The sequence below is a fragment of the Choristoneura fumiferana genome, chromosome 24 (assembly GCF_025370935.1).
Source record: "Choristoneura fumiferana chromosome 24, NRCan_CFum_1, whole genome shotgun sequence".
NCBI classification, from domain to species: Eukaryota; Metazoa; Arthropoda; class Insecta; order Lepidoptera; family Tortricidae; genus Choristoneura; species Choristoneura fumiferana.
The window spans coordinates 11,359,317-11,373,106 of NC_133495.1; the positions used below are offsets into that span (position 1 = coordinate 11,359,317).

General features: G+C 40.1%; 1 protein-coding gene across 1 annotated transcript; it reads right to left on the bottom strand.

Annotated features, from left to right (window-relative positions):
- Positions 1 to 1,325: 1,325 nt before the first annotated feature.
- Positions 1,326 to 13,448, bottom strand: LOC141441439 (cytochrome c oxidase subunit 4 isoform 1, mitochondrial-like). Its single transcript, XM_074106178.1, has 4 exons — positions 13,214 to 13,448; positions 11,328 to 11,520; positions 2,314 to 2,444; positions 1,326 to 1,425 (listed from the first exon to the last, which is right to left on the bottom strand). Exons 1-4 carry the CDS (start codon positions 13,400 to 13,402, stop codon positions 1,411 to 1,413), a joined length of 528 nt encoding a protein of 175 aa, XP_073962279.1. The 5' UTR covers positions 13,403 to 13,448; the 3' UTR covers positions 1,326 to 1,410.
- Positions 13,449 to 13,790: the final 342 nt, after the last annotated feature.

Here is a 13,790-nt window from a genome sequence, read left to right on the forward strand (position 1 = left end):
CAAACAACTCAACTGAACCCACTGAACTCACTCAACGAATGGTAACAGGTATTTTGGTACAAATGTCTATATACAATAATGATGTCTCATATCATAATTAAAATGTACAACGCGAACGGTCAAAAAGTTAACACCTGCTAAATATATTGATGATAATAAATGTAAACATGATTTTGCTAGTTTAACATTTTTAAAAATAATTATGTCAATAGGTAGAGTAGTATCACAATAAACAATCAGAAATTTATTAATAACTTTTACATTATGTACATTTTGGCCATAACAATTCAGTAGTAAAAATATTACTTATTACAAAATGACACTACGTCCATAATTATTTGTCGTGAAAAAATTTCGAGTAGAGAGAACATTTACTCAATATCATTTTGTACATTTTGGCCCCAAGTATTCTGTCCTGAAAACATACAGACTCAAGGACATCTTGACCATAGTGAACGTTGCCTTGGAAACATTTTGACCAAAATAACATGTTAGCCAAAGCATATTGCCCCCAACATAGTCAGACAAAATTACCTGGTGGCATAAATTTTGTACTTGACAATGCACAATGTTATAATCAGGGGTCGGACAACTCGAAGGTGTGCGGATGACGTAAAAAGAGGACGTAACCGGCTCGCACACAAAGAGTTGATGTGTTTATTGAAATTAAAAGCTTCGGTGTGACCATGTAGTAAATGTAAGCATTAATGAAGTAACAATAATAATCGTAAATAAATCAATGGAATTCAGAGGTGAATAAAATACATATGTTATATCGTTTGAATAAAGAGGGTTGATAATCAAAAATACTAATGTGAATATCAATCCTATCCTAATCCTAAGTGTTTGACGTCATCGGCACTTTTTGTCCGACCCCTGGTTATAATTATCTCGATATTTTATACATTTTGGCATTTGTACCAAAATTACATACCTGGCGGGTGCCTACTGGCGCAGGTGCAGGTACGACTATGTACAATCCTATGCACACGACGCGCGCGCGCGCAGTTAGCGCTGCTCATACTATTGTTCAACAGGCGGCCACCCGCTCCGTGCAAACCACGGCTGACGACAGCTAGCGAGGGCCTAAAACTTTTACAGGGGTAATCAGTCAAACTAACCAAACTTAACCATTTGCTGAAATATTCCTGATGAAGCTTGTACATCATTCAGAGCTCTACGACTGTTTATCCACCTCTGCAGCTAACTGTACAGTCACCTTCAAAGAGTACGTATACGGTCAAAGTTACAAAAACATGTATACACGACTTTATTCTCTTAACAGGTTATGTATATATTTTTGTAACTTTAACTGTATCGATCTCTTTGTAGTTAACTCTACCATACAACGAGAAGCATGAAATAAAGCACAGATGAACAGTGAGGGCACTGAGCGATACCACGCCGCTGTCATTGAGGTTTGGTCTGAAACAAATACGACCAATTAGTAGACATTAAAAAAAACGACAAACGCGAGACGCGAGGGAGACTCGCACACTTAACGTTTTGTACAAATTTGTAGGTATCTTTGAATATCCAGGTAGCAGAGTCCTTCTCTAAACCAAAATGTACGCAGTGCGGCTACAAGAAAATTCGGAATGGGTATATGGCGAGAAAATTGGTTTAGAACTAAGTCTGCGAGTACAAGAGGGAGTTTTAACCATCAATGACCCGTCAGATATATTTTTGCCGCTCATTTCTCCTGACTGTCAAAGATTAGCAGCCTGGACCAAAGGATCAGAAGAGACGGACTCTATTTTAACTGCAACTGCCCATAAATTACAGTCGCAGCCAGCGCTCAGTTTGCGTGCAGTTGTAACGACTGCAATCAAATGGAACTGTAACAAATTGTTTGGGCAGTCAGGCAGTTGTCTCACCGCCGGCGAGGAAACGATTACCTATCGAATATTTTCTCGCTTAAGAAACGAACAAAAGATATAAGATCCTGTGTGAGTAAAAGAGACATATATATTAATAGTTGATCGCTGGCGGTTCACACTGCCGGCGAGAACTCGCTCTTACATCTTTTGTCGCAGCGACAAGAGCTATAAAACTCGCTGGGCTATAAAACTAGCTCAGCGATACTCGCTCAGCGCTGTTAGCTTGGCGGCCGCCCGGCTCGAGCGAGTGGAGCGAGTTATCGCCCGTCGTGCTCGAACACTCGCTTTTCACTGCTCGCCCACTCGTTTCTAGTTACTCGCTCTGCTCGCTTCTCGCTCATCGTCGGCGGTGGGACAAGTGCCTCAGCAGTTACGTTGCAGTTGGAATGCAGATCATCTGTACTGGCCGTAACCGATCAGTGAGCATACTCACTTTCCAGCGATCGTTGTCGTAGTCCCAGTGAGAGGTCAGCCCGTCTATCGGCTGCGCGTGGATCTCGATCATTCTGCGGAACTGTGCCATCTGCGACATCAGCGAGTACGTCGCTGGCAGCGGCTCTTGCACTGGAAAGTAAAAATACTTTAGTAAACGCTTCACACCAGGAAGTCCTCGGAAACGTGCAGGAATGTATAGTGCCTACAGCCAATCACGCAAAATAGGCGCACTAAGTCGTCGAGTTGCGGAAAACTGCCCGCTACCTACCTATAATTATATCTTACCGTCGTACTTACTATATAAAAGAATAAACTGACTGACTGACTGACTGACTGACTTATAAATCAACGCACAGCCCAAACCGCTGGGCCTAGAAAATTGAAATTTGGAATATATGTTCCTTAATAGGTGTAGACGCGCACTAAGAAAGGATTTTTCGAAATTCCCAAGGGATAGGGAATAAATGGGATTTATATTTTTAACTTCAAAATGGCCATATTTCCGTTACTATAATTACTACTAACTTCAAATTTGGCATGCGAGTAGATAATACTAACAGCTAAAAATATTTTTCAGGATTTATCCAAATTCCCACGGGATAGGGAATAAATGGGATTTCTATTTTCGCTTTTCGCTTTCAAAGTGGCCCTAACTCCATCATTATCAATATTAGAGACTTCAAATTTGGCATGCAGGTAGAATAATATGACAGGTAAAAACTGTTTTAAAGATTTTTAGAAAATCCCGGGATACGAATAAAGAGGATTTTATATACCAACTGGATCAGAAACGCACAAGCTAAACTAATAAAATTAGGGACTGGAGATATTGGCTACTGAGTACTAAATCTTTTAACAATAAATAATTTAGCAGTGACATCGTGCTCATCCTGGCCAGGATCGACTGCGTAGAAGGGAATCCTCAAAAGTGATGGCAACACAAAGATGAACTAAAATAATTTCCTTGCTCACCGCGACCTTACGATAGCTAAGCTTATGCAAATATGCGTGTTCATGCAGTTCCTCCACCTCCACACTGTAAGAACACACACAAATCACACAAACCATATCACACTCACATCACTGACCTTCAAGTCACTCTCTCAAGTGTGAGTGAGAGTGACTTCAGAAGATGAGCTCTGTTTGAGTTCGAAAACGCGTCAGTGTAGTGTGGTGGTGGTGATAGATGGGTTTGTGTGATTTGTGTGTGTTCTTACAGTGTGAGGTGGAGGAACTGCATGAACACGCATATTTTGCATAAGCTTAGCTATCGTAAGGTCGCGGGTGAGCAAGGAAATTATTTTAGTTCATTGATTGGACCTCCGCAAAGTAACGCCTGATCAATAAATTATTTAAAAACACAAAAGACTTTTACATAATTGTTAAATTTCAATGATAATGCGTTTATATGATATACTCCACCTGATGCTGCAGCCAGGGTAGTTTGCTGATGACGGAACTCTCAAGAGATAACACAGATACGAAATTTCAGCATGTCCTTCAACGAACTGGCACAATTACTTTGCTCACCCGCGACCTTTATGATAGCTATACTTTTATGCATGAAATGACTGTGTCCATGCAATCCCTCCACCTCCACACTGTAAGGACACACACAAACCCATCTATCACACACCACATTGGACTGACGCGTTTCGAACCAACCAGAACTCATCTTCAGAGCAACATAACCGTTCAGCATGTTACAGTGTGAAATTTGGCAAAGATGGACCTAAAGTAACTTTGTTTGTTTCTTTGTTTGTTGGGTTCTCTGAAACGACTGAGCTGATTTAAATAATTCTTTTACCAATAAAAAGCTACACTATCCCTGATTGACATAGACTCTTCTTTCAGTAATATAAAGCTACAATGTGTCTCTCATTGACAAATAAGAATATTAAAATAGATCATAACAGTAATTACAAACTTTACAATTTCTTGGGATATAATTCTATACTAGCTTTTGCCGCGACTTCGTCCGCGTGGAATAGTAACTTTGGAAAGTGTTTAAGTTATTTAGGGTACCTATTCTGCCAATAATAGCACATAGAAACCTCTACGGTTTACTGAAAATAAGCTATTTTAATACATGCTTTATATCTAAACTTTTTTTTTTGTTCTTCCATTCGTTCTAAAACATAAATATTTTGCGGGTAGCCATATTTTAGCAATACGATGTGTATTCTACCCTGCCAACACAAAAGGACTAATTCTTCATAGTGAACTCTTGACATCTTACGTCCTTTATTGTAAGTTAGGAGGGTAGGATTATAATTAAGACGTCATTCTTACTAAGCATAGCTACACATTTTTCCGATAAGTATACTTATAGTAAATTTGTTTGGAATTCCTTAAGAACTTTCATCCCCATATTTTCAAGTATGAAAAATGTCGAAATGTGAAAAGAGCCGGAACAAATGTTTTTTAGGGTTCCGTACCTCAAAAGAAAAAAAATGGAACCCTTAGACCTTATATCCCGTAAACGCGCGGAGTATGTATCGAGTTGAAATTAAAACCCTAAACTCAGGTCAATTGTCCCGAAAGCTGTGAAAAAATCGAACTTCTAAAATAACGCAATCAAAAGCTACAAATCGCCTTAACTGAAAAAGGTTTAGGGTACTTCCGGCTGTCCTAGAAACTTGGAATTTTGTATAAAGGTAGCTCTATTAGCAATTTTTTTTCCTAACACTGGATATTCATTCATAAATACCTACGTACGGAACCCTTGATGCGCGAGTCTGAGTCGAATTTAACCAGTTTTTTTGTTCTTATCGAATACCTAAACATAAAGATTCATCGATTTATCTTTGATAATGACGACGTTCCATATAAACTTTCATCCCCTATTTCACCCTCACACAGGAAGAATTTAAAAAACGCGCGAACAAATATCTATTTATCTCTTATCACGTGCCCAAATGCCAAGTTTCACAAAGAACCATCGATTTATCTTCGACAATGACGATCTTTATATATAAACTTTCATCCCCTATTTCACCCCCATACAGGAAGAATTTAAAAAAACGCGCGAACAAATGTCTATTTATCTCTTCCTTCCATATGAACTTTCATCCCCTATTTCATCCCCCCACAGGTCGAATTTTCAAAAAAGCTCTTACAAATACCGACTTATTTTTTATTAAGTTCCTAAATGCCAAGTTTCATGGTTTTATCTTCGACAGCGACGAACTTCCACCATATAAACTTTCATCCCCTATTTCAACCCCTTAAAGCCTCTTTTTCGCGATAAAACATAGCCTATGTTCTTTCCCATGGTCTATTCTATCTCTGTACCAAATTTCATCCAAATCGGTTCAGCGGTTTTGGCGTGAAAGCGTAACAGACAGACAGACAGACAGACAGACAGAGTTACTTTCGCATTTATAATATTATAGTATACATAGTATATATAGTATATAGTATAGTATAATAGTATATATAGTATATATAGTATATATAGTATATATAGTATAATAGTATATATAGTATGGAAGTATGGATATATGGATATAGTATGGACCATATAAACTTTCATCCCCTATTTCAACCCTTAAAGCCTCTTTTTCGCGATAAAACATAGCCTATGTTCTTTCTCATGGTCTATTCTATCTCTGTACCAAAATTTCATCCAAATCGGTTCAGCGGTTTTGGCGTGAAAGCGTAACAGACAGACAGACAGACAGACAGAGTTACTTTCGCATTTATAATATTAGTATGGATTGTGTATGAAGTCGCGGGCAAAAGAAACGCGCAGTACTTTAACGTTTTCTAAAATCCACCCCTGGATCAGCGAAGGGTTTCAAAGAAGATGGAACGCAATTTTAGTTTTTTTCCTCGCCGCACGCTCAGTGGCGCCTCTCTCTCTGCTTTTTCGCTCGCGGCTTCACCGCATGCCTTATTTTTGTGATCCAACTTATTATTACTAATTAAACAAGTAAAGTGCTTTCTGTATTTCATTTACTGCTTAAAACCTACATGGTAGCAGAGCGTGGTTGTGCAGTGACGAAATATCAGGAACATTGAACATTGAAATTCTCCGTCGTTGTGTTAAAGTGTGAAGTGAACTTTGAGGTTAGGAAAAAAAACTTTCATCATGGCGAACAATGTGTTTAGTCTCGAAAAACTTAGCGGCCGTGAAAACTTTGCCACCTGGAAGTTTTGTGTCAAAACGTATCTTGAGCACGAAAATTTATGGGAATGCGTGCAGCCCGCGGAAGGAAAAAAATCGACCCGGCGAAAGATATCAAAGCCAAATCCAAGTTGATTTTGCTGATAAACCCACACATTACGTCCATGTGCAAGACTGCAAACCGCTTTAGAAGTCTGGAATAATTTACACAAAGCTTTCGACGATAATGGTCTCACGAGAAAAGTCGGTTTATTAAAGGAATTGATCAACACTTCATTGGAGTCTAGCAATGGCATTGAAGATTATGTCAGTCGGATTATGAACGCCGCTCACAAGCTTCGAAACATAAACTTCCAAGTGGATGACGAGTGGCTGGGGACATTGATGTTGGCTGGACTCCCCGACCTTTACAAGCCAATGATCATGGGGCTTGAGAACTCCGGAGCTACAATCAGCGCAGATCTGATCAAGACAAAATTACTGCAAGAAATTGAAACAGATAAAAACACTGCATTGTTCTCAAATTCAAGAAAAATCAAGTCGAGGCACCTGTCAAAGCAAAGGGCCCCGTTGTTTTAGCTGCAATGGCTATGGCCATCTAGCAAAATACTGTCGAAACACAACTAAGAAAATGCATAAAAAGGAGGATCACAAAACAGAAAATTCAAGTTTTGCTGCAGCTTTTTCAGCAACCAGTGAAGAAAGTAAAAAGTTATGGTACATTGACTCAGGTGCATCTATGCATATGTGCAGTAACAAGGAATTGATGTACAATGTCCGAGCCATCAGTTAAAACTATCACAGTGGCGAACAGAGAGCCTTTGCCTGTAATGGGCGCTGGAGAAATTAATGTCAAGATTTCACAAGGAGGAGTAATTCAGTTAAGAAATGTGCTCTATGTGCCCGGACTGGCCGCAAACTTAATATCAGTCAGCACTATCACAAAAGGTGGATACAGAGTCACATTCAATCAGAAAGGGTGCAATGTCAGTGATGTTAATGGGCAAAATATATGTTCAGCTACATTATCAAACAAGTTATATGCTCTGGACATGCACCCCAAGGAAGAAATTGCCCACATAGCCTCTTGTAAAGTGAAATCCAGTGACTTAAATCTGTGGCACCTTCGGATGGCACATCTAAAATTTCAGATCTGCAGAACTACCTAACTGTGTCAAGGGTGTCACACTGGAGCAAGATGGTCAGAAGGTGATGCAATGCTCAGCCTGTCAAGAAGGGAAGCAGGCCAGACTGCCGTTCAAAAATGTTGGATCCAGAGCTACAAGACCACTAGAGCTGATTCACTCCGACTTGTGTGGACCGATGGAAAGTACATCATATGGAGGTATGAGATACTTTATTTCATTCATTGATGATTATACCAGGATGGTACATGTGTATTTCACAAAGACAAGCTAAGTATTTTGGATATATTTAAAGATTTTAAAACGAAAGTGGAAAATCAACTCGATTGCAAAATTAAAACAATAAGAACTGACAATGGGATGGAGTATTGCAACACTAATTTTGAGCGATTCTTAGCTAATTGTGGAATAACACATCAGACCTCAAATCCATATTCACCCCAGCAGTCGGGAGTCGCTGAGAGAATGAACCGCACCCTGGTAGAGAAGGCCAGGTGCATGATGTACAATGCTGATCTACCAAAACCCATATGGGCTGAAGCTATCGCCACAGCCGCATATATAGTTAATAGGTCGCCGACAAAGTCTCTGGAAGAAATGACGCCATACGAGATGTGGACAGGTCGCAAACCATTACTGTCTCATATGAGAATATTTGGTTCCGAAGTTATGGTGCATATCCCTAAGGAACGCAGACAGAAGTGGGACAAAAAGTCTGAGAAGATGATCTTTGTAGATACTGCGACAATACTAAGGGATACCGTGTAATGCACCCTAAAACACATCAGGTCATCAAAAGTAGAGATGTTGTATTTTTAAAAAATACCTCAATGTGAATATGTTACTCCAGTGAACACATCTGCAGAGACTCAGTCTGAGGTATCAGAGAAGTCAGAAGACAGCAGCAGCATAGAAGAAAGGGTGAAAAACACATGGAAGAGTCCGTCATCACTCCTCAGCCTCAGACGCAGGAAGGAGCCGGCAGTGAAACCTCTAGTGAATATGAAACTGATGATCCTGATGATAGTTACTACCTCAGTAGAATCTCACCTCAAGATAGTAGTACCTACCGCACAAAACTGAGACCTCGTGATAGAGACGGTAAAGCCAAAAAGAGCCTGTTTTGTCTGTATACCAGCTCTTCTGATCCACAGACAGTAGAGGAAGCACTGTCATCCTCAGACGCCAAAGAGTGGAAAAGGGCAATGGATGAAGAGTTTGATTCCCTGATGAAGAATGACACATGGGAACTTGTGGATCTTCCTCGGGAAAAAGGCACTACCTAATAAATGGGTTTTTAAAGCAAAGACAGATCAACAAGGCAAAATTGTTCGGTACAAGGCAGACTTGTCATCAAGGGTTATGCACAAAAGAAGGGAATAGATTATCAGGAGGTCTATTCACCAGTCGTAAGGTACACTTCAATACGCTACTTATTTGCTTTAGCCGCCCAGCATAACTTTCGCATTGAACAAATGGATGCCGTTTCAGCCTTTTTACAAGGCATAATAGACACAGACATATACATGCTCCAGCCTGAGATGTATGAAGAGGGCTCAAAGGTATGCCACCTACAGAAGTCTATTTACGGCCTCAAACAAGCAAGCCGACTGTGGAACATGAAGCTAAGTAATGTTTTTAAGGAAATGGGAATACAGCAATCAAAAACCGACCTTGCATTTATTATAATATTGAGAAGGGGATTTTCATTGCGTTTGGGTTGATGATGTCATTTTATTTACATCACAGCAAGTGGATATAAATGAACTCAAAGAAAATTTTAAATTACAACTAAACATGAAGGATCTTGGAGAGGCAAGTCAATGTGTCGGTTTAAATATAACTAGATCCCAGAATATGATTATGCTAGATCAAGAAAAATATATAAAGGAAATATTGTCAAGATTCAACATGTCAGATTGCAAGACTGTCAAGACACAGTAGAAGTTGGACTTAAATTTTGTGACAATACAGAAGAAGACATATTTGACTGCCCATATCAGCAAGCGATTGGAAGCCTTTTATATGTGGCACAAGGTACCAGACCGGACATATCATATGTTGTCAATGCTCTGAGTAGATATAACAAAGAACCTAAGTCCGAACATTGGGCTGCTGTCAAAAGGGTATTGAGGTACCTCCAGGGTACCAAAGAATATAAATTAACATACACCAAGAGTGGTAAATGCGAGATCACTGGGTACTGTGACGCAGACTGGGCCAGCGACGTGCGCGACCGGAAGTCGTGCACGGGATATATTTTTATGTTACAGGGAGGTGCAATCTCCTGGTGTTCCCGCAAACAGCAGACCGTGGCCTTGTCGACCGCCGAGGCCGAGTACATGGCCATGGGCAGTGCGGCGCAGGAGGCGCTATGGCTGCGGCAGCTGCAGGACGAGCTCGGCCAGGGCGCCGACACACTCCTAGTCTACAGCGACAACCAGAGTGCTATTAAGCTAACCGCGAATGACTGCTATCTGCCTAGGTCGAAACACATCGACATAAGGTTTCATTTCTGAAAGACCATGTCAATAACAATAATTTAAAGTTTTGCTATGTAAGGGGCACTGAAAATATTTCTGATATTTAACTAAAGGCACTACAGCTGATAAGCATGTTATTGTGTAACTAATATGGGTTTGCGTTCTGGGGAGGGTGTTAGAAATGGAACGCAATTTTAGTTTTTTTTCCTCGCCGCACGCTCAGTGGCGCCTCTCTCTGCTTTTTCGCTCGCGGCTTCACCGCATGCCTTATTTTTGTGATCCAACTTATTATTACTAATTAAACAAGTAAAGTGCTTTCTGTATTTCATTTACTCTGCTTAAAACCTACAGGATTGTGTATGAAGTCGCGGGCAATAAGACGCGCAGTACTTTAACGTTTTCTAAAATCCTGGATCAGCGAAGGGTTTCAAAGCTGATTTTTGAATTCCAAAATTTGCACCATCTGTCTAAAACACCTCTGTATGTATTTGTATTTCCATGTAATCCTCCGAAAAATCAATCAAAACATGAAAAAGGATCGCAGAAAGTAAATGTTTGTTACCCCAAATTTAACGCGAGCGAAGCCGCGGGCAAAAGCTAGTTACCTATATTTTATAGCTTCACTTAACGCATAAAGCAATAAAACTGATTGCAACGTTGCCTTGTTAAATATGATAGTATTTAGGACCATTACAGACAGACTGCAGTCTAACAGCGGCTGCCGACTGCTCATACATTTCAGTCACAGTCAGCGTGCAGCTCGCGCGCAGTTATGCTGACTGCAATTGAACTGGAATGTTTGGGTAATCGGTAATTGGCAGTTAGTTTTGCTTTACCCGCGCAAGTAAATAAGATTTTTAGTTGGTTAGTAGGTTTGGCCACTTCCATCTGAGGGCTGGGGTCCGTCAGGGCTGCATTTTGTCGCCGTTGTTGTTCAACGTGTCCACAGAGCTTGCTATGAGGATAGCACTTGTGAACTGGTCGGACGGAGTCACTATTGGAGGCTATAAAATTTCTAACTTGTCTGTCGAGTTTCTAACTTGACGAGTGTTCGAGAAGGGCTGCAGTACGGGAGGAATGGCGACGGATTGTAAAGCTTGCCACCACCCCTGATTCTGCCAAGAGTGTGACGACCAAGAAGAAGAAGAAGAAGTAGGTTTGACAGCTACGATGTCATGCCACAGACAAATATTGGCGTCAAACTCTTGCGTCGGGGTTAAAAATAATGTATGTGAACTTTTTAACAGGTGCTTACCATAGTGAGCATAGAAGGTGATGAACCAGAACGTAAAAGACGTGGTGAAGAAGATGCCGCCTAACACCAACTTCCACAGGCCGGTGGGGTGCTTGAACTCGGAGAAGGTCTGACAGAAGGACGCGCGGTACAGCGCCTTCTTCTCTTCACAGCAGAGCAGCCTCCAATCGCCACATTCTTTCTGCCTTAAACCCTGTACCAACATAACTAGCATTATACAATTCATCATCATCATCATCATCTCAGTCTATATACATATACTTCATTTTTTTTAGCATTAGAAAAATTATAAACAATCTTGACGAGTCTTTTTCTTTATTTTTTTTTATAAAACAGTAATAATCACTTATGAAAAAAGCATGTAAATGATATGTCCTTGCTAATTGTTACTATTTGCTGTTACTTATTTTTTTAAAGTGATTTTCAATTATAAAGACACGTCAAGATCGCTTACCTTCTTTCTAATGCTAAAGAAAACGAAGATAGTCCCGCTGCTGGCACAGCACAGGCCTCCACTCAGAATTCGGCTTGGGCCCAGCCCACTGCGGATTGGGTACTTCACACATATCAATAAATTCCTTGCAATGTTTTTCTTCACCGTAAAGCTCGTGGTAAATTTCGAATGTACCTATATAATTGGGCGTTTTCAAAAAAGTGTACCCTTTCTTCTTTTTTAATTTGGGAAAAAATATGGTTTTTCCTACTCGGACAGAATCAAGAGCACAATCGAATACGATCGTTTAAAATAAAACCATTTTTCATACAATTTTATGAGTCAGTTTTATATAGCCCATCCATACTGTGTATTTTATGAAAAACGTCTCAAAACTGTAATTTTTTGGGATAATTTTTTTTCAACTATCGGACGGAATCGATTGTGCTTGTGATTCTGAATAGGAAAAACCATATTTTCCAAAATAAAAAAGAAAGGGTACACTTTTTTTGAAAACGTCCAATTTCGCACATGAATTACAAAAAACAGATATGCGAGCCTGGGCTTGAATCCACGATCCTCTGCTTGAGAATCCATAGGTCAAACCACAAGGCCACCAAAATAATTTATCATTACACAAAGAAGAAGCTAAAAATCAAACACCACCAAGGAGCAGGTTACTGATTCACTCAAAATACTAAGTTAATGCGGACTATACACGGAGAAGCTTGACCTTGAAAATTAAGTACATCCTCAGTACCAAAATCAAAAATTACTAACAGCCATTACAACATTCAAACAATTTAACATTGGAATTGAAACAAAGAACGTGTCCCTACCGTCAGGACAATAACCGAAATCCCGAGTGGAGTTGCTTCTCAGGAATGTTCTAATTGTATTATTTGATTAGATTGTTTTATGTATTTAACGTAAGGAAGGAGTAGGAAGTAGGAATAGAAGGAGGAAGTAGGAAGGAGGAATTATTACAAAAATAATTCAGACAAATAGCCTCTCTCTGACCATTGCCATTCCCGGCGCAAAAGTGCCCATAACGCTCGCGGCATTCCCACGTTGAATAGCTATGGACAGCCTTTGCACCAGAACTTTGATTAGATTAATGAATATATATATATATATATATATATATATATATTATTTTATTATGTAGGTATCTGCACGCAGGCTGTTCCGATGTATTAAATCGTTAATCAGTTATTTTACTTTAATAATACTGTGGAGTGTTATGAGGCTTTCTACTAGGTTAGAAATACCCTTAATAACACGTTCTATTCATCTTTGTCCAGAGACATGTCGTACAACTACACCTAGGTTTACTCGCTTGCTGCTTTCACAGTGGCGCCACGTGTAAATACTACTTCATGTTGCAAAAGTCAGTATAGAACATGGGACTCCCTAAAGGTACTGGTATTTGTGATAATAAAAGCATACTCACGCAAATGTCCTTAGTGTTTTCCTTAAACCGAACCGAAGGAAAGGGAAAGTGTGCGTCGTCTCTGTAGTTGGCACTGCCGTTGACGCCGTAGCCGACGACGTCGCGGTTGCCGATGCGGCAGCGGCCGTGGATGCTGGCGTGGCAGACCCTCGCCGACCACGGCGCCAGGGTTGACTTTAACATTGCCATGGTTGGCGTGACAGCAGACGGTACTCTGGTTGAACTCCAGACTGTGACCAAGCTGTGACTTTAACTTTGATTGAAATTGAGATAATGACAGAAGGTTTGCTTTTTTAACTGTCACTAGTGGAAGTGGCCTGTGTGTCACTTTCATGGTTAAAAGTGCCTTCTCAAAGCCTCCATGCCGGACCCTACTTCGATGGCTTTGAGTTGTCCCAAAGATGTCCCCTTCGGATTTTTTTTTTCTGCATAATTTACATCTAATGTTATCGTTTGAACTAGTTTCTGACGAGTTCCAATTTGGCTCCCGATTTTTTGATTATTTTACCAATCAATGGCCGACATGTTTTAAAACAGTCTTTAATTCGACTCAGCTAACTCACTTAAAGCAGATACT

Coding starts and splice junctions, on each gene's coding strand:
- LOC141441439 (XM_074106178.1), bottom strand. CDS start 13,402: ATGGCAATGTTAAAGTCAACCCTGGCGCCGTGGTCGGCGAGGGTCTGC. Junction 11,521..13,213: donor AAAACACTAAGGACATTTGC/GTGAGTATGCTT, acceptor ATGTTGGTACAG/GGTTTAAGGCAGAAAGAATG. Junction 2,445..11,327: donor CACCTTCTATGCTCACTATG/GTAAGCACCTGT, acceptor TTTACTTTCCAG/TGCAAGAGCCGCTGCCAGCG.